Source organism: Amblyomma maculatum, chromosome 2 (assembly GCF_055883805.1).
Source record: "Amblyomma maculatum isolate TAMU_Amacu chromosome 2, ASM5588380v1, whole genome shotgun sequence".
NCBI lineage: Eukaryota > Metazoa > Arthropoda > Arachnida > Ixodida > Ixodidae > Amblyomma > Amblyomma maculatum.
The window spans coordinates 15,593,484-15,619,290 of NC_139345.1; the positions used below are offsets into that span (position 1 = coordinate 15,593,484).

At 44.3% G+C, this 25,807-nt stretch overlaps 1 protein-coding gene and 1 long non-coding RNA gene across 2 annotated transcripts in view; both read left to right on the forward strand.

Annotated features, from left to right (window-relative positions):
- The first annotated feature begins 398 nt into the window (after nt 1-398).
- On the forward strand, nt 399-6,264 carry LOC146198023 (uncharacterized). Its single transcript, XR_014704938.1, has 3 exons — nt 399-537; nt 1,918-2,042; nt 5,914-6,264. It is a non-coding gene; the product is annotated as an uncharacterized LOC146198023 (long non-coding RNA).
- Nucleotides 6,265-10,219: 3,955 nt separating this feature from the next.
- Nucleotides 10,220-25,807, forward strand: part of LOC146198024 (DNA (cytosine-5)-methyltransferase 1.S-like) — a 191,043-nt gene continuing 175,455 nt past the window's right edge. Inside the window, exons 1-3 of the mRNA XM_084593341.1 lie at nt 10,220-10,695; nt 11,199-11,294; nt 24,629-24,760. Of these exons, the coding sequence (XP_084449467.1) occupies nt 11,200-11,294; nt 24,629-24,760 (227 nt within the window). The 5' untranslated portion in view covers nt 10,220-10,695; nt 11,199. The remainder of the gene's footprint in view (nt 10,696-11,198; nt 11,295-24,628; nt 24,761-25,807) is intronic.

The window sequence follows — 25,807 nt, forward strand, 5'->3', positions numbered from 1 at the left end:
CGCCCAGCGGACAGCCGCCGTACGTCCGCCACTGGATTTGCTTTCACACAGCTATGATATAGTTTGTAGTCGTCGTGCTCGTCTGAACTGCGTATAAATCAGTAATGCCGTCAAGTCTGCATTATATGATGCCAGAGCGAATCGATGCGATAGAAAGCGTTTCCATTAAACAGTTATTTTATTTTCCGCATGTTTCATCGTTGAATTCTTCCATCAAAAATTTTTGATTGAAAGTTAAATGACCATTAAACATGTTTCTATCATGATGCTTCGGTGAAATTTTAATCAGTGGCTGAATAGACGCAGCAAGCAGCAAGCTCAAAAAGAACGAAACCGAACCTATCCTCAAAAAAATCTGAAATGAGCCAATCCAATCCACCTGACAAGTTGAAGTTTAGTCATGAAAGATGGCTTCACGTTTCCGTGTTCTGCATTTTCTGCGCAGTTACAAATACCTACGGCTGTAATGCACTGCTAGCATTGTTTTTGCTGTGGCTTGGTGCGGCTGGCACACTTTGTTCACCCGCTGATTCCAAAGTAAGTATTTCACCGAACTTTTGTTTCTTTAGTTGAACTTTTCGATGCACCGATAGTGGTGAGCTTTTGCGTAAGGAAACAGCTCTGTACAGCAGCCGAACGGTCGAGTGTTTTAGGCGAGACTGACAGGATGGCTCCGCGCCGACTAACTAAAGTGCAGCCTCAAGTCTGAGGGCCATCTTTTCGGCATTACTGGACGCTGCGCCAGTAAGCCGTGCAACTTCTCTGTCTCTGATAAAGGAGTGCCTGCCCGTTAACCATGCGCAACGTGCTGAGTTGTAAAAACTATACGAGAAAACTATTGCACTCCTCGAGCCTATCGTGGGACATGCCTGCACTTGTGACAACGTCGCGAGCTTTTTTTTTTCTTTCTTTTTTCTTTTTTTTTAATGGACAGCCGCTGATCTTTCTCTCTCGAGCTTTACGGCAACTACAGTTTCTAGAAGGAACGGCTGTAGCTACTAAATAACTAAAGGTTTAGTACTCTCCTTCAGACAAACCAGGACAGCACCTTACGCATGTTGGTTATGCATGTGGGACCGAACCGCGCAGAACAACCGGACAAGGAGATGAGAGAAAAAAAAAAAAAGTCAGCACTTGTCTTTTTCTTGACCCGTTGTACTGCGCTGTTCTGGCACGAATTTGACATACCGCCGCCGCGATACAGTTGGGCTGTGAGGTCTGGTGCCTGCAACGCCTTCTTTTATGCAAAACAGGCGTACTGGGAGGCCATGCAAGCCGCGGGCTCAAAAAAAAAAAAAAAAAAAAAAAGGAAAGAAAAAAAAAAAACACGAGTTGAGCAAAAGTGAGATGAAAACAAAATTGTTGTTGCTTTGTCCTTACAGATATTCAAAGGCTCCTCAGAACTTCACTGCATTATTGACAGCGAGATAATGCCAAAGCTACACTAGAGCCATGCAGCACCTTATAGTGCATGATACTGAGCTTATGTCTCGCACTGAAAGCTCTTACCATGTTCTTAGATTATCATATTAAAGTAGCTTTAAACCCATGCTTGTTAATACAGTGATAGCCATAAATTGAATCTAGGGCATCATGCTCACATACAAGGCTTCTGATAACCGCTGGTCACATGATGTGGGCTATAGCAGAAACCTGTACCTGGTCATCTTACAAGCATTTGTACAATTGATGCTTTTAATGTGTTGTAAAAGATTTTGTGTTCTGTTTCTGTATGGGAATGCTTTCCTTATTGAAGGCTAACATTTGGCTTGCTACAGCAAAACCTGTACCTAGTCATCCTAAAAACAGCACTGCAGTTGGTGCTTTTAGTGTATTGTAAAAGTATTTGTGTTCTGATTCTGTATGGCAATGCTTTTCTCGTTGAAGACTAGCATGAGGCTTCCAAAAATTTTTCAGATGCCATTTGCTGTAGCCGATTTCGTAGGCCAACAGGAATCAGCACTTTGAACATGAAAACTGTCATCCACGGGGGAAAAACAGCAACATCCCTTTGCATTCTCATTTCTTTGGTATGGCTAAAAGTGAGTATTGTATCATTATCTATATTATTAATATTGAATCATGATTGTCAGTGTTGAAGTTGTTTGAGCGTGATGATTTTAAACACACAGGACATCCCTTCGACATTAAGGTTTTAGCTTGTTTACATGTAGGATGTAGAACTGGTTTCAACAAACTTTATGCAGCAAATTCTTTTTGCATTGTCCACCATGTTACTTTTTGTCATTGGACACAGTCGTCCACTCTTAGCTTGAATGGGAATGTGTGGCATGCAGTTTGCAAAATAGCAATGCATCCGTCACAGCCATGCATCAAGGCTAAGTGGCTTGTGCGTAGAGGGACCAGCCGCTCCAGCTTCACGTCATCTGCCTCTTTGCTCCGGTGTGCAGACGTGCATTGAGGCAAAGTGGTTTATGTGTAGAGAAACCAGGAGCTTCTTTGTCACATCTGGCTGTTTGTTACGGTGTGCAGATGCGCATCGAGGCAAAATGGCTGATGTGTAGAGGGACCAGGAGCTGCTGCTTAACGTCCTTCGCCTCTTTACTACAGTGCACAGCCGTGCATTGATGCTAAGTGGATTGTGCATGGAGGGCCCAGGAGCTGCAGCTTCACGTCTGCCTCTTCGCTCAGGTACGCAGGTGCGTATTGAGGCAAAATGGCTTATGCATAGAGGGACCAGGAGCAGCTGTGTGGCGTAGTGTGTATATTTGCTATGGTGCGTATCGAAGTACAATGGGGGGCTCATGTGTAAAGGTACCATGAGCTGCTGCGTCATGTCGTCTGCCTCTTTACTATGGTGCGCAGGCATGCATCAAGGCAAAGTGGCTTATGCATAGAAGGACCAGGAGCTGTTGCTTCACATCTGCTATGATGCGCAGCTGCGTATTGTGGGTGGTGGTGGAAAACATTGCCATCAGATACAAATACAGGGGGTTACTCACTAGCTGACCCTGAGGGGGCCTGTCCTGACAAAAACAAGGGGTCCCTAGTTTGGGACCCCAGTGGTGGTAGAGGGACTAGAGGCTGGTACTTCACGCTGTCTGCCTCTTCGCTACGGTGTGCAGCTGCGATGGATGCAGTGGCATCTCAAAAAGTGCATGCCACGCACTCGCATGTTCAGCCTGAGTGGACGACTGTGTACCTGCTATAGCTTTGTTATTCATAGAATAAACCTAGGCCAAGTTGGATAAATTATAGCTCACCTCAAATGTGGTCAGCAAAGAAAAGCCACTCCAGAAAATCTGATGCATTTACTGTCATAGGATTCTTATTCATATACATGCTACTGACAAGTCAGATTCTTCACCCTCAGAAATGCCAGAAAAATAACCAAGGGTGCGTCTGCAATAGTCTAGCTTGCTCTTTCTCTGCAGACTTGAGTCAGATGTGTGTTCCATTGCTGTGGGTGGGACAGGTGTGAATCTTTGATTTTAAGCTTGCAACAAGTATGTTATTGTAGTTTAAAGGCAAAACGGTACTAATAATCGTAGCCCCCCGTGGCCTTTATCCCCTTTTAATAGTGTTGCTAGACACTGAATTATTAGTTTACTCTGCACTGTTTCTGTCTAGTTAATGTGCGGAGATGTACATATATTTATATGACTTGGAGTTGTCGACTTTGTACTTAGAAACATTGTAGCGTTATCTGATGTGTTGCTTTCATTTCTTTAATGATTTCTGTAAGGGATCGGTGGGTATGCTAGGCACCATTATTAGTCTGCTCTTTTTGGGTCACCTGTTCAATGCCCAGCTGCGGCCGTCTCCCACTTGCCCTCGGACAGGAGGCGGAGAGACGCGCACAGAGAGGCAGCTACAGCAGCTACAGTGCTTAACGGAAACGTAGGCAGAGAGGGAAAGAAGTCCCCTCTTCCGAGGACTTTGCTGTCGCACTCGAAGACGCGGGGACAGGCAGTTTGTTCTCATTGCTGTGTCATGTAGGGGGCTCATTTTTATTTAAGGAGCTTTACGAACAGTATACAACTAAGGGGTCCTTAGTACTAAGCGTACTAAGGGATCCTTAGTACGCTGACTGGACCCATCACCCGGAGGCAGCACAGCTTTGAAACGAGCACCTCTTTTGGAAGAACTGCTTATCGTTCAAAGAAAAAACACTGTCAGGTTGAAGGGTGCAAGGCCCTCTTCCTTGTTGGGGAGCCCATAAAAGTGACAATTATTCAGTGCAGGCGCGCTGAGTGGGGTCTCGTTGAGGATTCCAACCCTGGATGTCAACAATGGTGGGAGATAGCGGCATTGAAAAAGGGCAATTGTGTAACAGTGACGGTATGATGCGGAGCGGGAGGATGTGGGTTGACTCTTCTGATGTGGTCCGCAAGGGTGCTGACTCGGACGCCAATAATTGCAATAATTGCCCTGTAAAAGGAGCCGCCAAGGATGCAAGCTTTGGGCAATGGTTGCGCACGTGGGACACCGTTTTGATGGGTTCTAATTTTTTTTTTTTTTTTTCCTAGGGGAGAGAGTTTGGCATGTGACCTAGTGAGCCAATCATTTCGAGGTCCATTCTCTAAATTCCGTTTGTTGTGAAACGAATTTGTTGTCCCTTTTGCATTGCTTGTATTAGGGAGAGGTTGAAGAACTTATGAAAGTGGAAAGACATGCCAAATTGTTTGTTAGCCAGTCATGTGTGAGTTCGTTGTCATCGGGGAGAAGAAATGTGGGTGGAGTCCCTAAGTTAATGAAACGGCCCCGCGGCCTGGAGAACTTGTTCTGAGCTAGATTTTGATCTCTTTACTCTTCGGCATAGATCATGGTCATTGTTTCACCTGTTGTAAATACGTACATTCATGTATAAAATTTTCAGTTCATCTTCCTCTCCGTGTGCAAGTTGTTGTGGCCAGATGCAGTAAATTCACTATTTTCATTTCTATATAACATGCCTTTCTGAAGACGGTGAGCTCTTTTGTCCAATCCTGTAAGAAAGCTGCAAAGCGCTCCCAAATCTTCCACAAAACTGTGTGATATCTTTAATACTAACTGCGGCTTGGTGTCACTCAAAACATGTAATTGAGGTAGATTTCTTCCCCCCCCTCTTTTTGTTCGTTCAAATGAGGATCAGCGGACACTAACTCTTGCTTTTGTAATGCCCTAGGCCCCGCCTTAAGGTAGTACTCCAATGTCGATACCATTTTTATAGCTATGGCTGTCCAACAGCACAAATGTCTTTTATACACTTCTTTTATTAATCTCTTACCCAAGTGGTGGCTTATACTGCGGGGGCGAACGTCTGGACAGTATGTCTGTAGATTTTGGATTAGAATCGTGATGAAAACGAATTGTAAACGCCCAGGGAATGTCTTCAGTAGAGGGTACATGGAAACCAGCGAAATGTGTAGTTTACAGAACAAAAAGGTAACAATTTTAAATGATGTTATTATTGATCACTTCTTTTCAGAGCAGGAACAATGACTTTAGAAATCTGCCTGTTAAACCGCTCAAAATGCAGGTTTCTGTCGCCAATGCGTACCTCTGTAATACTGCAATGCTCTGGCTGTGCTTTATGTTCATATACAGAATCCTTTATGCTTAGTTTCTCTGCATGTGCACTCCATGTCTTGGGCATTGCTGAGGGTGCATAGCAGCAAGCATAACATGCCATGTTTGTTCAGAGTGGCATGTTCAAAGAGACGACATAAAAACATTAAAATACTGAATGCCAGGTTCTGGTCAAACTACGTTTGTATCTTTTGTTATTCTGCATGGGTTTTGCTGCAGTTGTATGACCTTTCTATATAGTATGTGACAGTTCTGAATGGAGATGCATGCGTACAGTGCCATCTGGAAAAAGCAATTGAGAGAAACTGGCAGTTGCCCTTGGAGATGTGTAATCAAAGTTCAGCACAGATAACTTGAATTTCATTTTCCCTTCTATTGCAGGAGGAGCCCAGCCTGCTCTTTCCATCTTAGGCCTGAAAGACCAGCAACAGCTGATCGAGCAAATGCACAGGATAGTAACTGCTCCTGGAATCCCGGCCTGCGGAGGCCGCCCACAGAGAACTCGATCATCTCCTCGCTAATTCCGAAATATTAGGTTTCAATAAATACCTTTTCCTCCACCACCTCCCCAAGGGAAGAGCTGTCACGGCCAAGGATAATTAAAAAAAATTATTCAAGTAGATTCTTAATACTCCCGTTGGCCTGCATTTTACCATGCCATTCCTTAACATCGATATTTTTTTAGTGTAGACTATTTATGCATGCAGTTTTTGCAATAAAGTAAAAAAAAAAATGCTTTTTTTACAACCTCGCATGCTGGTATGCCTATGCACTTAGCATGTTTGCAGGAATGGTGCATTTGTGTAAAGCTCAGCTAGCATATGTGCCTCTTTGATGGAAGTTTTAATTGCACACTACTGTTCAGTGCTTTGTGTGTGAAAGTAAAGCAGACAACAGGAAACTTGAACCTGTTGCATAATCTGTTGTCTGCTTTACTCTCACGACAAAGGCATTGAGCACTAGTATGTGACTGAAATTTCCATGGCACATGCTTGCTGAGCTTTACACGAATGTTATTGGCAAGTTTAACACGAATAGCGGGCCCTGCAAGCATGTTCCGGGAAACGTCCGAATGTCCGCCTCCGGCTGCCCGTCGGACGTCCGTGGGACGCGATCCGGATCCACGAACGATAGTCCGACGGACGTCCGCTGTACGTATATCGAACATAACCGGACTTCCGTCGGATGTCCGAAGGTCCGAGAACGGACGTCCGTCGGTCGACCGTCGGACGTCTATGGCCGTCTGGGTCGTGACACGCGTGCGGATAGCAGCGGCAGCCGCTAGAGTCCCGGACTATATATAGGGACCCCACATACACATTCCCCTCCCTTACCTCTGCTCAACAAAATTTTTAAATCAGTCAGTAGCTGGAAAGGATTCAGATAAGACAAGTTTTATTGTCTTTTGTTAAAAAAAAAAAAGATAATGTCGCATCTTGTGGCTTGGCTGCGCAACGGTAGAAGTCGTGACCCGTGGCTATTCTGAACTCCTTTCACTGCTGGCTGCTATCGTTTATAACAGGTTTGTTTACTTACTTAACATTTATTTATTTATTCATACCTACAGCCCCAAAGAGCACTGGGTGAGGAGGCTTATCAAGAAAGATTGCACAGAGATAAAAAGCAGAATAACGGTATAACCGACATATGGTACAAAGCAAATTCTGTACAAAGAGAAGGCGTTCAAAGTTGATCTCAAAAGGGAAAAAAATGAGCCCGTGAAGACAAAAATTGAAAATACGAACAAAACTAATACATATAAAACACGAATATGCAGAAAAGTGCTAACCGAGTGCAACTGACACGTACGCCAGTACAAAAAATTCAGAACAACTGAAACAAGAACAGTTACACAAGACAATGCTTAAAAAAAGATACTAATAAAATGAATGCAAACAGATTTTTAGTCTCACCAGGGTTAGAAAAAGTGATTACGGTGTTAGGAAGAATTAATTCCAGAGCCTAATAGCCAAGGTAATAGCTTTATAGTTAATGAAGATGAATTGAATGACGGAATTTTTCCATATGTGCGATTGAAGCAGAGATTATTATGTAAGCGTCGCGATGAGCGAGCAGGTGATTCTAGCGACAAAAGCGAAGTGCGAGCGTAGACATATTTATGAAGCAAACAGAAGTGAAATAGAACGGCGAATAGGTCACCTTGCGCAACGATACGGCTGGTATCACAATATACGTGATTGCTTTTCTTATGACCTACCATGCCCGGGCATGGTAAAGCGAAGTTGGTGCACTGCCTAACGTTCTCCTTTACGTAACGTACCCATAAAATTGGGTGTCGTCTCAAATGGCCTGACGGGCCAATTTATGGGCCATAACCTTATCCACGACTGGCGGCTGACTGATGCAGCTGCACATATGGTACGGGTGCAGATAATTCTTCCGCAGTATCCTACACACATGACGACATAGAAATCGCGATCCCGGCTCACGCTGATGACGCTTGCTTGGGGATCCGAAGAGAATAGCGACATAGTATTTCGCGACGTCCTCACCACAAGAGGTGATCGGCGTGTAAAACCACCCTCCTGTCCCAAAGACCCTTCAGCTAAATGGCTTCGACCGGTTCTCATGAGGTCGCAGCCATAGTTCTATTAAAGGGCCACTGTCCAGGGAAGGCCCTTTTAAGCAAAGGAGCCCAGTGTTTCGATCAGGTACCGGAGATAGTCTGTGCAAAATGCTACAGTGACACGCGCGCCGCAAAGCATCGAAAATACAATTCAAAGCTGTCTCATGCTCTCCTCCGGGAAGCCAGATTCCCCGTTTCCTGCGCTGGCTCGACGGGCCACGATAATGACGTACGTACCGGGAACGACGTCAATTGGTCCGTCTCGCTGACTGACGGGAGAAGGATGGGGGTCTACCGCTCGCGGCGCGCTTTTCCCTCGCCACGGCCAGGCTGAATCCAGCGGCGCGCGCTCCCTCGACCGTTTCTTTTTTTTTTTTTTTTCGCGCTCGCGGAGAGCCACGCCCCACCTCCCGCCAAACGCGGAGGAGGAAGGGGAATTTGTATTGCGGAGGCTAGACGACCTCGGGCAGGAGAGTGAAAAACCTTTGCGAGGGAATGGAAGGAAAGAGGCATGACAGAATCGGGTGATTGCGGTGGCTGTAACTGCGTTATTAGTTACTCTTTTCAAAAAACATTTTGCGGCCTTGCGTTCCAGGGGCGAAGTCTCACAGTCACCGGAATATTTTCGACCGGAGGGTGGACAGTGGGCCTTTAACATTGGTCGCAGCTACAGTGCAGCAGAGGCTTGACGGGAAAATGAAGGAGATGGTTCTATCTCCCCTTGACTTGGGGTAGGGTGGCTCTTGGGGAGATAGATGTATCCAACCCAGATTGCTGCCATATTGCTCGCTGAAATATGATTTTTCAACTGGAGTGACCAACCCATCAGTGGGCAATGCAGGTATGCTAGGAAAATGAAGAAGACGGGATTCTGTCCACTTGCCCTGGGGAGTGGATGTTCGCTCATTGTTCGCTTTTCGTGTGGATAAGTGAACGGGGAATATGGGGAAAGGGTGCGAGGATAATTATAGAGTTCAAAAACCCACTTCCACGTGATGGGCACAACACCCAGCAAAGGCTCGCCTCTTTTGCTTTCTTGTCCTGCCCCTTCTTCACCTGTCTCCACCTGAGTCACACGTAGTACACGGCTTGGGGATACAACTAGTGTATAAGCTACAGCCATCCATAGAATACAGCATCCCATGGTGGCTGTAGAGGGGTGAAAGTGTCTTCCTTTTGTTGGATTCGGGGACACAGGCGAGCAAGAAGTAAAGAGGAAAAAATACTTTCGAAATACAGCCCATGCAAGAAAAAGAAGTCAAGCAAGTTCTGAGACATGTTCGCATGAAAGAGGATGGTGGTAGAGCGTAGTATTGTCAAAACAGTTTGACATAGATGCCCCGCCGGGGTGGTGCAGTGGTAAGACGCCCGACCACTGTCCGTAGCTCCCGGATTCGAACCCGACCACGGCGGCTGCGTTTCGATGGAGGCGAAACGAAGTGGCGTCCGTGTGCTGTGCGATGTCAGCGCACGTTAAAGATTACCAGGTGGTCGAAATTACTCCGTAGCCCTCCACTACGGCTCCCCTATCTCTCCTTCCACTTTCACTCCCACCTTCATCCCGTCCTTTACGGCGCGTTTCAGGTGTCGGCAAAGCAAGTGTGACAGATATACTGCGCCTTTCCCTTCCTGTGAACCAATTATTATTATTATCAGATATAGAGTGTACTAGAGCCACGATGCAGTTAAATTTGGCGCGAATTTCGAATCGCCGTAGAAAACATAATTCTACAATGGAAAACATTTATACACAATTTTCAGAATCTGTAAAACAGTAGCAATAGGCTCGATATGGATGAAAATTACGGTCTAATAAGCAAGAAAGAAAAATGAAGGGAATGTTAGAAACCAAGTTTTAATATTTAGCCTAGCTTTTTCTTTTCTTTTCTTTTCTTTCTTTCTTTCTTTCTTTCTTTTTTTTTTTACGAGATGAAAAGAATACCGACGTACCTAAATGCAATTTTTATTGATGTTTATCTCTGAAGTTAAAGACAATAAAATTTTCAAAATAAAATCTACCCGCAGCATTTCCTCTATTATACCTCTATCTCTAAAGAAGAAAACGCTGGTACAAACCTCATGTAAGTTACCATGTGTTTTCAATGGACGTTGGCACTGGTACAGTATTCCATAGGTACGTACAGCCACCATTGACCTTGCAGCCACTGTAGCACTGGTTCGAGAACATAAAATATAAAATTTTCTGGGGCAATCAGTCCAAGTTTGCTAACCTCAGAAAGTGGGAATACGGAATCCAGCTATCTAATGTATATTTTTGGGCTCACATTGTAGCATATTCTTGATTTGATGATAAAAGAATATCCGCAGAATTTCTGGCCGGACTATATTTCACTGCGGAGTGACTGGTGCTGTTCACCGGTTCAGCGGAGCGGAGCGGACTGCTCGGCGAGGAGTCGGTAGTTTTACCAGAATCAGCAGGGCAGCAGTCGTGCCTTGGCAGCAGGCTGCAGGGCAGCCGCTGCATCTGTTTACGCTAGGGTATTGTTTCTTTTTTTCAGTCTGCACCGAGGACAAGTCGTGCTGTATGGTGGCCGAGTGCCATTAATATATTCCAGGTAAGCGATCTGTGTCAGTCAATAAGTATGCGAACTATGTTGTCAGTTTGGTTTTTGTCTTGCTCTATCCTCGGGCATTCGAAGGCATTAGCCGGCGCCCCGCGTAAACGTCTTTACGCTCTTTGTGCTTTTGTGCTGGTGTGAACAGCGATATCGCTACGTGGTTTAAACTTTGTGCCGCTGCTGTGTGGCCTTGCACTTGTTGCGTAGGCCTTACTTTGACAAAGAAGAGAAGCGCATAAGTTTGCAACGGCCGCTCGGCGCGTTCCTTACGGCTAATTTGCTAGGTAAACAGTGTAATCATTTAGGGTTTTTCAAGTGTGTCTTCTTATTTATATGCCAACCAGAGTATTAGATTATTTTTTCTTTTTTAGGCCTACACTTCCTCTTTTGCTCGCACAGCTTGTTACAGCGCTTTGGAAAGAATATTGTCTTCTGAAGCACAGTGGTCTTGCCACGGGACTGCTTTAAAGCGAAGTCAGATTTTCCTCCATTTGTTACAGCATGGACAAAACTCCCTGCGTGCTGCTGGAACGGATAACAGCAGACATGCGGCGGTCGATAGACGACATCGCTGACAAGATCCCCCATGCCAACAGGTAAAGATTTACAAATTTAATTTCTGCGCAGGTAAAGCTGCCTAGTCAGTTACGTGTATGGGAAGAAATGTCTGCCGTTTCTGCGCTGCCGTTTTGTTAGGAGCAAACTATTTTGAGGCACCGGCTATGATAGTGTCCATTGTGTATTTCTCACACAAAGCCTTGGCTCTTGTTTATTAGCTTCACACAGTGCTGTGTTTGATACTGCAAAGATTATTATATTAGCTACTACATGGTGCTTGCTTTCATGCCCTTGTTAATGGGCTCGGAGTGACAGCTTTCTTGTCTTGTCTTTCTCTGGTAGTAAATAGCACATACCTGCTCTAGGTAATTAGCCAAGACACAGGTATTGACTGACAGATGCTCAGAAGCATTTAGCACAAGTTTTAATGAAGGGTGTACAGATTAATGTTAACTAATTCTTTCCTGTGAGATGACTGAATTTGGGAAGGGTTTTTACTTGATATGTGAGTACTGAATGGTTTGATTATGAATGAATTTTGTGCTTAAGCAGAATGAAGTAAAATTCACAAAAAATTCAGGATGGGAGGAAGCTGTTGGAACAAATTTTCTCTCAAGGAAGGAAAAGTGGTACATTGTTTCTGTGGCGGTAGAAGTTTAATTGAGGTACGCGGCAACATAATCGTTTAAAAAAGCTGCGGTCTTTGGGGTTGCCATTGATTGCTTATCTGAGTGAATAGAAAATACTGGTCGTTGAAGATGAGATTTTTGCTCTGGTTATAAGCTGTGTTGATAATGCTCATAAATCGTACAGGAACATTGCACCCTGATCAGTTTCATCCAACGCGTTAGCACAAGTTGCTGTCAGACACTTTTAGTTGAGTGCTGATGAGAGAAAATGGCCCCCCTGTATTACTACAATGTTCAATATATATAGTGCGCCCATCACACCATTTTTTGTGATCGCTTTGGATGGACGAGCAAAAGGAGTATGCTCGCTCTTGTCTGGAAGCTGACATACATCTCCTTTTTGCGAGCAAAGTACATTGAAAGTAATTTGAGTGCGCAGTTATTAATTTGTTGAATCCAAGTCGTTTCGGTTTCTTGATGTGACCGTAGCGAGTGGTTGTATGGTGTCCTTTAGCTTCACTGGCTTGATGAGCATCCTCATGCGGTGGCTGTAGATTTGCATACTTGACTGCCGCCGTGTCTGGTGACATTGACTCTTGCGGCATCTTTAACGTTGAACAGATCTTTTCTGGTTGCTCATCCTGCTAAGTCGCTGATGATGCACTATCGTCATCTCCCGTGGCTGGCAGTAAGAACAGGTAGCGTCCATTCCAGCGAGCAATTGTGGTGTTTGGGATGGTCTCAGGATAGTTCCGAAGCAGCCTTGTCTTTCAGTTGCAACTAGTTCTCAGCGCATGGAAATTATCAAAGTATCTTTTTGCCCTTATCTGTAATCTATTTTCTGCCAGGAAGAACTAACGACAGGGTTTTAGCTCAGACAGAATACAAGGTATTCTTGAGTGCAGTCGGCAGCTCGTCAGAAGTTGTTCTGGACTGTAGATTGTAGGAGGACCTGGTGAGCTCTGTAGTTCAGCAAGGAAATGCAAAGACAGTCTCCTTTGTCCAAAAGTAACTATCGTTCTTACTGATGTTGAGCTTTGCTATTGGCTTGCAGGAAGAGAGGGTTAGTTGGGGCGTGCTTGAACCTGTACTCGTGGGAAAAATTCTTGGAAGACAAATGAGACGAACAGCGGCCTGTTGTCTAATACCACGCTGTTTGGAATGCCGTGCCTGGTGACGACGCTCTTCAGATGGTTGATGACCGCTTCTGATCAGGTGTCCTCCTTCAGCAGGGCTAGCTCTGGACACCTGGAATGATAACCCACGACAACAGGGTACACGGTGCTTTCATCTCTAACAAGTCAAAGCAGACTTTTTGCCATGGCAGTTCAGTCTCTTCCCGCAAACTGCACACGTTCGGCCACACACATTACAGCTTTTGCTCTCTCTTTGCTGAGCCCCGGCTACCAAACTGATTCCTTTGCTTTTGCTTCACAGCAAATGGTACCTTGGTGCCCTTTGTGTATCTGTTCGTTTATTTATTTCCGAAGACTTCGCGGAATAATAATGCAAGCTTCTTTTAACAACAGTGCGCTGCAAACTGAAATGTTAGCACCTTCGGGCCAAAACTGCTCCAAAATTTCTGCTAGTCTTTCTTTTCTTGGCCACCCATGGTGGCAGGCTTCCAGCAATGACAAGCCCTTGTGGTCTTTTCGTTGCTCGGCGCGTATGGCATTAAGCGTGCTTTCTGTAGTAGGTAGGTCCTGAAAGATTCCATCTACAAAAGCAGATACGTCAGCCTCTGTCATGGTACCTGGAGTATTTTTATCCATGTTTTGTCGCACTCTTGATAAGGTGTCTGTTGTCACAATGCTTTTGGCCAGTACAAGCACAATGTGTTAAGGACCAGCTATGTCATTTTATTTGTATAGACAAGGAGTGAGCCATAAGTAGAGTAACAAACCGTACAAAATTGTGAGCATTTTTCTTGTTCTTACTATTGCTGTGCTCATTTTATATCTTCAAGGATAACTACTATACTCCGTTTCATACATCAGGTGCAACGCAGCGAAAGCTACGCAAGTAGTCCGCAAGAAAAAGAAAAGGCGTACCACTACGCGCTCGTTTTGTGGCCGAGTGGTTCCTGTGGAAACGGGCTCTATTCCGAGCATATACGTTTGCAATAACTTGCTTCGCATACCTAGACATCTTCGCAGTGCGGATCTTAGAGAAAAATGCGCACCAATGAACCATTTTCTCAAAAAGAGATGCGCTGCGCGGAGGGCACAGCCAGCGCCATCTAGTAACACAGCTGGCAAGGTTGCGGGGCAGCGAGAACGCGACACGAACGAAAACGACATAAAAAACATACAAATTCACCGAATCTGATCCTTTCTCCCTAAAAAAGGTGATCTTTGTGAAGTTAATGGCAAATGTAAGATGTATTAAGCTTGCAGACAAAATAACTATTATTTCTTCTCGTCAAGAGCAGGCACTATTTTTCATCGCGGATGCGGAGAGCGCAAACAAGAGCTGTAGCTTTGGCAGCGTTGCACTTGATGTATGAAACGGAGTATAGTGTACTAACTTTAATTTAAAGACCTCTTGAACAACTTTTATGGTAATTTTTTGAGATCCCTTCTTCATAAAGTATGCTATGTAAAACCATGAAATAACAATAAAATATTCCATATTTCTGTATACTTCTGCGTTTTATATGCTTTCCCTGCTCTCGCCATAAGGCTGCTTGTGGTCTTCGTTTTATCATCTGTTCCATCAAGTGTATTCGAAATGCAGCACTTCTGAACAAAATTGCAACTAAGCTTTTCATGATCTCATTCTAGCTAGATTTATGTGGTCTGTTGGGGCTTTTCTATTCTTTGTTTCAATGAGCCAGTCTACACAAGACTACCGCAGACAATCTTTAAAAGGCTTCTTGGTGCATCACAGGAAATAGTTGTCAACTGTAAAATTATTGTAATTTGAGCCAATGTATTGTGTGCTAAAACTATCATACGCATGCGGTGCAGACTTTCAAGCCCCATTCATATTCAGTGTACAGGTTGCCAGGTCGGGTGGCGGGACAGATTTCCATGCCCCATGGAAATTCTGTATGAAGTTTTAGCCACCTCCTCAAGTGCTTTCTTCAGCAATCATTAAGAGTAGTAATGGCTGCAATACTATATTTTGATTGATTTTGTGGCACTTGTGGGCCATTTCTCCACTTTCAACGAGCTGTCATCCTGTATTATGAATGATGTATCTATACAGTTGAAGAGACAGAACACTGGCTAAAGTATGTATTGTGACTCATATGTGCTCATCAATCACTACAATATCAAGGCTTTACAATTTACCGTATTTACTCTCATAATGCTCGCACTTTTTTTCGCAGAAACTCGGTGCTAAGTTAGGGGGTGCGATAATTACACGGGGAAAAGTTTTCAACAATTGCTTTGGAGGGCTGAACGCAAATATAAATAGGCTGTGAACCGGGGTTCTCAAGCCAGCTATTGTAAATATAACCAAAACATTGATTTCTAGCAAGTCTTACGTTTGTAATAAAGCACAGAGACGACAAACACTGACTGCAAAATTACTTTATTTGCGAAGGCTTACTTTATTTGCGAAGGCTGGCCGCCCGCAGCATCGCCATCACTCTGAGTCAGCGGAGTCTGCGTCGACACTGCCATGGCTATCGCTGGTCGCTGCTTCATCGGCTTCACCTCTGTAACCTTCGTCCCACGCCAAGTCATCTTCTGTCGCATCCAGGGCGCTGGAAATGCCAGTTTTTTTTTAAGCTCTTTACGACGACTTCAGCCCCAATCATGTTCCAGGCTTCTGTTATCCAGCTGCACAGCTGCTCTACAGATGGCCTCTTTATCTTGCCGCCTGGCGTAAGAGCATGTTGGCCTTCGCCCATCCATTCTGCATACAGCCTTGAACGTTATCTTTGAACGGCTTGTTCAAATACATGTCCAGAAGCTGTAGCATTGATGTGAGGCCGCCTGGTATTAATGCTATGTCTGTGCGTAATTCAGTCAACTTCGCGCGAACAGAGTTCATGAAGTGACCGCGGAAACTATTGAGAACGAGAAGCGATGGATAAAGAAGTTCTCCCGGTCGCCGTGCCCACATCATCTTTAACCAGTCGGTCATCAACTCTGCCGTCATCCAACCTTTCTCTTGTACCCTTCCGTGTATTCCGGAGGGCAGCTATCCTTTTGGCAGGGTTTTGCGGTTGAAAATGACATGGTGGCAGCTTCCGCCAGTCTGCCGTCACACCTAGCATCACAGTGCATCATTGTTTTCAGCACCAGTAGTCCTTATGTGCACAGACCGCGCGCCTGTCTGCTCTACTGCCGTGTTGCTCGGCATGTCAGAATTGAGGGTCGTTCTGTCCACGTTCCTTATCTGCAAGAGCAAGAAGGTTTTTCTTGCCGAATTCGTATCTAGAAGCGATGGACGTCCACGACCTTATCTTCATAGGCTGCAGGTAGTCGCTGGCAAAGTGTCGTCCGCCTTCTCAGAGAAAGTCCATTGCGCCGAGATGTCTTCCAGAACTCTAGGGAGGACATTTCAAGGCCAAGACTAAGGACTCTTGATGCCTTTGCTGGCTGTGGTGGTACGTTTCATTGAGCTTCCTCTGTTGACATGACTTCTAGCCGTGTGATTGATTTCGGGCATGGTGTAGAATGGGAAAGAGGTTCAAGAGCCCGCAACATATTTGCAGAGTCTGCACCTAAGTGGTATTAGAACACCTCGATAGTATACTCACATGCCATTAGTAAAAACACGGGTTAGTAAAGTGAAACTGTGATCCCATGAACCCTTTCGCTCTCACGAACGTACCGGTACGTTTTCGCACTTCCCCCCACAGTGTCACAGACATGCCGGTACGTTCTCTATCGTGCATTCAAAACTTCGCGCCATGGCGCGAGACTGGCACGCTTGGACAGGCTGCGCCATCTGTCAAATCTTTCCACAAGTTCGTATTTTCGTGCCGAGATCCTGCGGCACGCGTTTCACAACGTGTGCGTGTGGTTAGGGGTTCAAAGGTTGTTTTGCCATCTGTCACAAGTTTGCAGGTTTTTATTTTTATTCTGTTGGCGTGTCTGCTACGACTCGTCACGTTCGGGGGCTCGCACCATTGCCTCTCCAATAGGTCGACACATGACTCGATCGCTGCTTTCGCTCTCTTGCGGTGCGCTTGCTTGCGGCTAGCAGCAGCAAAGGAGGTTGTTTTAACCTCTTTCCATCTTCCTCTGTCTTTTTGTTTTCTTGATTTTACAATGTGCCATTTATCTCTGTCGTGCAGGCCACCGAAAGTGCGCCTTCCGTGCGCACGGTTACTTTAGGATGACTGATCGCGCAGGCCCTTCGACTGCGAATTGAATCGATGGCTCTTTTGATTATAAATACGAGTCGAGCTCGGATTTCGGTCTCTCAAGAAGTTTCGAGCAGTTTTTTTTTCCCTTATATTATCCTCATTTGCGAAATTTATAATCAGGCTGGTAATGATGATGATAATTAACACCTACAGAACAATGAAATATACATATTCCGTTGACAATGTATTTATTTGTATAGCAATCATAATCAAAAATAAATTGCCTGAAACCAAGCCTACACTATGGTTGCGTCACAGCCAGAAACGCCTAAAAACGAAAGGGTTAAATGAAAGCCCCTCCTCCTGTTGCATTGCAAATGGTGTGCTTGCAGATTTTGTCACTAAATGGCACAACAGTGTTTTAAATTCCTTGGATGAAGTGGAAATAGGGACAACTAAAACTTTTGTTGAGGAGGTGTATGTTATTGTGCCATACGTTTTCTGTGTGGAATTTGAAATGGTCGCTATTCTACACTAAAAGTGTCTAGTTACTGTCTGGCAGGTGGGCTTTTGTCGACTACCAGTTGCCATTGCAATCTCTGCTTGTGGTTTATAACATCAGACTACGTAAAAATAACCGCATGCACTGATAAAAAAAAATTCTCAAATTTTCTACACCATTTCTACCAAAGCTGCTATGGAATCGAACACTTTAGACAGCAGTTGTGGCGAAATATTTTTTTGCCTAAATATCAGTGCTGTGTTGGCTTAAATGCACAAGAGTTGAGTCATAGGAGAAAATGCCTCCGCCTTAAGTGATTACATAATATATTGCACGATTGCACTGGTATCAGCAAATTCAATTACCTTAAGCCCCCAAGCTATGTATCGCAAAGAAGAGACCAGCCGAAAAAGATCTGACCATTTCAATGGAAAACTAGCTATTTTAAACATTCTTTCTTTCCTAGAACGATGGAGGAGTGGAATAATTTGCCAGTTTCTGTGGCTCCTGTTTTATGTAATGACTGTTTCTTTTTAGCGCTGAACGCTTAAGGTTTTATTTGCATTCTAGTCCCCTTTCTTATTTATTTTAAAGCAATGTCTTAAAGCTTAGCTGTCCTGTGTGCTGCGATATTGAGGAGAAAAGTGTGCACTATTGTGATGTGTTGTTAAGAGGAACTGTGCTGCATGTACGATTTTATTTTGCTTGAATATATCCCCCCCCCCCCCCCCCCCCCGCCTACTGTAATGTCTAACGGCGCTTTGGGATTGTGCATAAATAAATAAAACAGTACTGTTTGGGACAGTATATGGGCCATAAGAATGGACTATAACAATGTTGTCATAGTGCATTATCAGTTGTAACAGCTAAATATGGTCACTGAGAGCCAACTTTCAAAGAGAAACAAATGTTACAACCACGTATGCCAGAACATGCCCACAAAAGGAGCTGGCAGAGCCATCTGACGGATCGACCTGGTACTGTGGAAGTGAAAACTCCCTTTCACACACAAACGTCACGCGTGCTGGATATGCCGACATGCTGTGCTGGTGCAGAGAAGAAAATACGGATACTTTTTTTTTCAGTGGAGCAATTCATTTTATGTTCCGAAGTGTGTGCCTCTCCTAAGGATGGACGGGGAAAACATTATTTTGTCAAAAGCTTGTGTAGACTGTTCCTAGAAAACTGGCTGGGCCACCAGTGCCTTGCTGCATAGGCCACATGCACCGTACATAACTCTGTCAGTTAGTGAAGTGCATGTGCTTTTTGAGCATGATTTTCTCGTTCTCATTTGCTGTCAACTAATTAGATTAACTATGTCAGGGTGCCAGTGATGCAAGGGTTTGAGAAGCTCCTGCTGATGTAATGATGGCGGTGGTGTATCGAGAATTCCTGCATGTCACGATAAATGAACGATTTTTACCAATGAGGAGAGCATCTCTGCTGTAACCTGTGCTGGCAGTTACAACGAATAGGAACCCATGTTCAAAAGGCTTTACAAATGGTAGTCGCTCCGGGGCTCCACTTTTGTGAAACGCTCCCACCAGAGTATCTACAGCAGTTGGGAACCCTCCAGAGCGATGTGAATGAAATGTGGCATGAAGCAGTCGGAGCTGGTTGATAGATTTTTCCTGCAAAGGAATCATTGTAAGCTGCTTTGTAACTAAATGCTTTGATCGGCTTAACCCGCCTATAAGAATTTATACCAGTGATATTTCCTTGTACTTCAATACTGTAATAAGTAGGTTTGGCTATAAATCCTTGATTCTGTGCCAACCTATGAGCTTTGTATCATGCAATTCTAAAAGCTTTTAGTTGAATAAATGTAATAAATATGCACCATAAGACATGCACTTCAAGGTACAGACCCACAGTACAAAGAAATGTGGACGGTTTCAGGAAAAACTGTTGGACCTGTACATGATAAATTTGTTCTGTGCATTCATGAGAGCACCAGGATTCGAAAAATATGTTCCGATTAATGCTGAAAAGCTTTGCTTTTGATTAGATGGCGTATATTAATTGATTAGATCATCATATATAGCATTCATTGATAGAAACCTCAGCGGTCATGCAGGCATTGCGAAATCGATGTAGAGGAGTCATATGTGAAAGTACTGGAAGATGCATATAGTGGCTGCACAACAATAGCTCTGCATAAAGAAAGTAACAAAATTCCTATAAAGCAAGGTGCTAGGCAAGAAGACACCATCTTCCCAGTATTATTCACAGCTTGCTTAGGGGGACTATTCAGAGATTTGGAATGGGAGCAATTAGGGATAAGGGTAGATAGAGAATACCTCAATAATCTGAGATTCGCTGATTGCATTGCCGTGCTAAGAAACTCAGGGTATCAACAGCAAAGAAGGATTGATGACCTAGACAGGAAAAGCAGAAAGGTAGGCTTGAAAATTAATATGCAGAAGACTAAGGTAATGTTCAATAGCCTCAGGTAGGAACATCATACGTTAGGTAGTGAAGCACTGGAAGTAGTAGGCGAATGTGTCTACTTAGGACAGGTGGTAGCCGCTGATCTGGACCATGGAAATAACAAGGAGAATAATACTGGGATGACGCTTATTTAACAAGTACTTGCAGATTATGAGTAGCAGCTTACCATTATCGCTTAAAAGGAAAGTATACAATAGCAGCATTATACCTGTACATGGAGGTTAACGAAAAGGGTTCTACTTAAGTTGAGGACAACATAGAGGGATATGGAACGGAAAATGGTTGGTGTAACATTAGGAGGCATGCAAAGTGGGTCAGAGAAATAACTCAAGTTACTGACATTGTAGTGGAAATCAAGGAGAAATGGGCATGAGCAGGATATGTAGTGCGAAGAGAAAATAACTGATAATCGTTTAGGGTAACAAACTGGATTCCAAGAAAAGGAAAGCATAGTAGGGGGTGGCAGAAAGTTAGGTGGGTGGATGAGGTTAAGATGGTTTGGTTTGCTTGTGGGGTTTAACGTCTCAAAGCAACTCGGGCTATGGGAGACGCCGTAGTGGAGGACTCCGAAAATTTTGCCCACATGGGGTCCTTTAACGTGCACTGACATCGCACAGCACACGGGCGCCTTGCTTTTCGCCTCCATCGAAAAGCTGCCGCCGAGACCGGAATTCGATCCCAAGCCCTTGGGAACAGTAGTCGAGCGCCCTAACCACTGCGCCACCCCTGCGGGGTTGAGGTTAAGAAGTTCACAGGGGTCAAGTGGATGCAGTTAGCACAGGACTGAGTCAGTTGGAGGAATATGGTAGAGGCCTTCGTCCTGCAGTGGGTATAGTCCGGCTGATGATGATGATTATGATGCATATACTATGTTGGCTTCATATGTCTGTGTTGCACAAATGGGAGGCTCTATGTCAGAGCTGCCTTGCAGGGGATATATTTTAAAGTAGATGTTTGGTGGACTGAGCGACCCCAAGTATCCTCGTTTTGCCATGCATGGCATCACAGTCTTTGGGGAAAAGGAACCCTAGTTGTTGAACTAATGCCAAGTGTTTGGACTTTTACACCCCTCAGCAGAGGTAACTTGCCACTTCTTGCTCCCTGTAGAAAGCTCCTCTGGCCTGAGCAGATAGGGTAATCGGCAGTCACCTTTTCCTGTCCTACCTTCCATCTTTTACTTTCTTATTCATAACTTTCTTGTTTTTTCCTCTTTTTTTCTTTTTTTCATGCGGCAAGGATTAACTTTGTGTGACTAACCGCCCTGAGTAATGCTCTATTGGGTTATAATTAGGGTTTACAGCTGGTGTAGGCAGGGCTTTCCGTCTAATTTCCTGTCCGGTCCCCTTGTTCGGCTTCATAGTGGATGGGTAGCACAATGACCAAACAATATATTTCATGACTTCTTCCCTTCTTGCAGTTGTCATCTTACCAAAGGAGGGTGCACCGAGATGACGTTGAAACTAATAAAAATGCAAACTGCTTTCCTTGCTTCCATGTAATTAAGTCTGTAGAATCAGAATTAACTCCATGACTAGTCTCACCATTCATAGTTGCAAAGACTAATAAAAAATGATTGGTCAGTGTGTGGTGGGAAAATAGTGCAAAATTGGAGGGGGACGGATGATGAGGGTGCATACTTTTTGTCATAGTTCATTTTTGCTTTATTTTTGCTCTGTGCATCCGCTCCAACTCGCCCATATTTGCATCCTAGTGCAGGTCCTTTTTGTGCAATAGGCTCTCTTTCCCACCTTATCTTCGCTGCATTTTGCACAGTTTTGCATTTTTGTACCATTTGTCAAGGCTACAAAATCAAAAAGCTAATTGCGACCTTCTACTGGAAGTGCTGCTGCTGAAAGTGACAGCATAAGTGAGTCTTATAATAGTTTAATTATACTTTAAGAAATTCATATGGTAACAGTACTTTTAAAATTCTTTAAGTACAGGCCATGAGAAAAATACCTGTTGCTTGGAAGACTACCATAGTTGTACCATTTCTCAGACATGGAAGCTGTCAACCTTTTGTACTAGTATATGCTAACAGCACCCACATGCTGTCTCAGTAAGGCCTTTTAAAGTGTCCAGAATGTAAGGGTAATGCTTATTCTCTAATCCCGTGAATTTGTTGACATCTGCCAGTGCAGATTTAAAAAGTCTGCTGTACAGCTGACCATCTAGTCCAGCTGGAAAGCGGCTGGAGGCTCTCCTGCAAGGAAGACTACCATAGTTGTACCATTTCTCAGACATGGAAGCTGTCAACCTTTTGTACTAGTATATGCTAACAGCACCCACATGCTGTCTCAGTAAGGCCTTTTAAAGTGTCCAGAATGTAAGGGTAATGCTTATTCTCTAATCCCGTGAATTTGTTGATATCTGCCAGTGCAGATTTAAAAAGTCTGCTATACAGCTGACCATCTAGTCCAGCTGGAAAGCGGCTGGAGGCTCTCCTGCAAGGTTTTTGTCCGACCATTCATTTCATGTCCACCTGGTTGGCCCTCTCAAGGAACTTTATTCAGGTGTGCAATGTACCTTAGGGACGTATTGAACAGCATGCTCTTCATAGTAAAAAATATTTTTGTAGCCAGGTACATTTATTATTACGCAGCCTACATCACTGACCTTCAAATTGTATGCACACCCTCCAGCATGTCAACATATCAACTAACTAGCAATACGGGTCGACAGGAATTGATTAATGTTAAAGCTCCTGAGCTGCTATTTATGCTGGTCTTGATGCGTGAAATCCAGACCTAGCACATGAACACTACGTGGACTTCGTGCCAGGCATGCCGGTGCTACTTCCTTATTAATGCACTAGGTTTAAAAGGCCATGACTTCATAGCCTAGCATGAGCATTGCATGTGGACTTTTTTTTTTTTTTTTTGAGATGTTTATTGCCTCAGGGCATAAAGAGAATGTTATGGCGGGTGAAGGGTGAGGTCAAATAAATGAAAAAAGGTTGGCTGGTGCAATGAAGTCGAGGAGTGAACGATGATGCGGTCCCTGCGTCTAAACGGACTTATTCCTAGGCGTGCTGGCGCTTCATCCGTCATGTACTCTGTGTAGGATGGCGTGACGTCACGCCCTGTCATGTAAATGCCGTATTTTGGCTGCTCAGTGAGCCAAGTTGATAATGTGACCAGATTTTGGTTCACTTTGAAGTGACCTGATTTTGGTTCACCTTGAAGGGCTTGACCCTTGACCTATGCAATGGCTTGACCATTGATCATCGAGTGGTTCTCCAAACTTACAAACTGAAGGTTTGACCTTGTCTGAGCCTTGGAGGACATGAACAGCACACACTGAAGAGAGCCCGAGACCTCTAGTAGTCGAGCTACCGCTTCAAAATTTGCAGGCATGCCTCTGGCAGGTGACGTGGCCGGCCTCTGATTGGATATTGTGTTAAGTGACGTCTTAAGACATGACATGGTATATTTGGTAGTAGCTGTCAACTCTCGCAGCTCCTTTGAGATGGGATTGGAACTCTGCTGGACCCGTGAAACCAGAGTCAGACATGCTACCCTTGGGCTATGCTGGCACATTCCTACAGCTTGGTTAATGCGGGGCTTTATGTCTGTGTCTGTGTTGTCTCGCGTATTGTGCTAGCTTACTACTGTATGCAGATGAATATGTGTGAATAACAGAGGCACAAATCAAGGGATTTGTGATAAGCGAGTAGCAAGGCATATATGCTAATGAGCATCTCATGGGGAGCCAGACACTGGAGTCATTAACGCTGTCACATCGTACCCTTAAAAACTGAGCGCCTCCCGTCTTTGTGTCACTAAATAAAATAATTGAAAAAAAAAAATAAATTGGAAAGAGGAGATTCAAAGGTGTCATTCTCAGAATGGAAGGCAACATTTGCTGATGCTAAATATTTGTGTACAAAAAATTAACATAAAAAGTAAAAAAAAAAAAAGTTATCTGTGTGTGGAACTTACAGCGTTACTCTTAATTGGAGAACCCCAGCGTTACATAGCATACAAACAGCGCATTCTGATGAATGTGCATTGGCATGTCTGAAGTTCAAAAAAGCGGCGTCCCAAGTTAATGGCGATGTCATTGCCTGACAGGTTATGAGAAAAAATGAAACAAATAAACTGCTCAAAAACAATTTTTTTAGTGAGTAAACATTGTTCATGAGCGTTTGCTATTGCGTCTTAACGACAGAGCTTATGTGTCCTCTAATCTTCTGTTTTACCGCTTTGTGGCGTTACCCAACATTTTTTGTAAAATTGGTGCATCTCATTTTGCTAGAGTTAATGCGTTCCTGTTGAAAATGCATGTTTTTTACTTTTGGCTTTTCTTACTCCTGTACATTAACTGACCTATTTTAGCTTAAAAGCCAAAACAGCGCATTTTGGCTCAATCTTTGTTTGCAGAGTGTTTCAACTTCATCCGAATTTTGCTTATCTGGGTGCAGTGTTGGTGTTATTTATTTACTTTAGATCTTTGTGTGACTTACTTGTGTTTTGTAGGTTGTGCTTCACCTTCATTTCTTGCACATTTATTGCTTTAAAGGGGTCCATATGTTTTGCTGAAAAGGCTTCCTTCCTCAATAAACAGCCATAGTGGAGCAGCTGAGAATGATGAGCCTGCTGGCAGTCACTGTGAAAGAGCTCCCAAGAGGCACCTACCACCTAGTCCATCAGAGTATGTGAATTTTTCTGTTTTATTCACTCTGCAGTCATGATCCAAATGCTTTAACAAAACTGCATGGATAGGTGAACAAACGTCTGTATTATGAGGAAACGTTTATCAGCTATTTCCTAGCAGTTGCCCCGTGCACTGGAGCTTCATATGAGGCGAGCATTGCTTCAGCATGTGTAACCAGTTACAGTCGTGCCCCGTTAATATGACCCCCGTTAATATGGACAGTTTTTAGGGAGACGAAACTTTTTCAATGTATTTATGCCTTGTTAGTATGGAAACTCGCTGTCAGTACAAGTGACAGGGGAAGAATGCACGCGCCCCACTTGGGCCCATGTATTTTTGTCTCGTTAATATGGACATTGCTTGAAAAAAAGCACAGGAGTCCGAACAGAAGTTAAAGAAGGACATGCCGCCTGCGAACCTATGCGACAGCCGATACGGCGGGATGACTAAACGAGTCCTGTGAAGTTGAACAGAACCAAAGCGGGCGTGTCGCCGTTTTAGGGGGGCGGGGGCAGGCAGGGGAGCGCAAGAGCGGAGAGGAGCATGCACAGCAAACAGAGGGTCAGCGTAAGAAAGACCCCGAAAGGGAGATTTCTGCATGCAGCGGAAGTACCGCCACAGTCGGGAAAACAGCAACATGTGGTTGCAATAAATTCTGCTGAACGTGAACAGAAAGGCCGGTAAAAGCTTAAGAGAGAAATGACAGGAAGAAAGACCCTACAGTGGCGGTGGAGCTGACGTTTTCTTTCCCAAAGCGCAATGTGTGTTCTATGAAGCCGTTAATGCTTTTCGGTGAGAGTTAAGACACACTCACAAAGTAGAGCGACAAAAGAAAGGTGACGTACGAACACGCAACCGGGGCCGGGCGTCCTGTCCTGGACGCGCTTCCCTCATGCTCCTGGTTTTCGTCCCTGTTGCGCTGCCGAACTGCCAAACTTTGCACACTAGGTGGTACGCATGTCGGCTTCACTTTGAGTCAGCAATGCGGCCTTGACAAGGTCTGAGCTCTTCGTAGTCTGCTAGCCGTCGTTCTAAACTGTACTT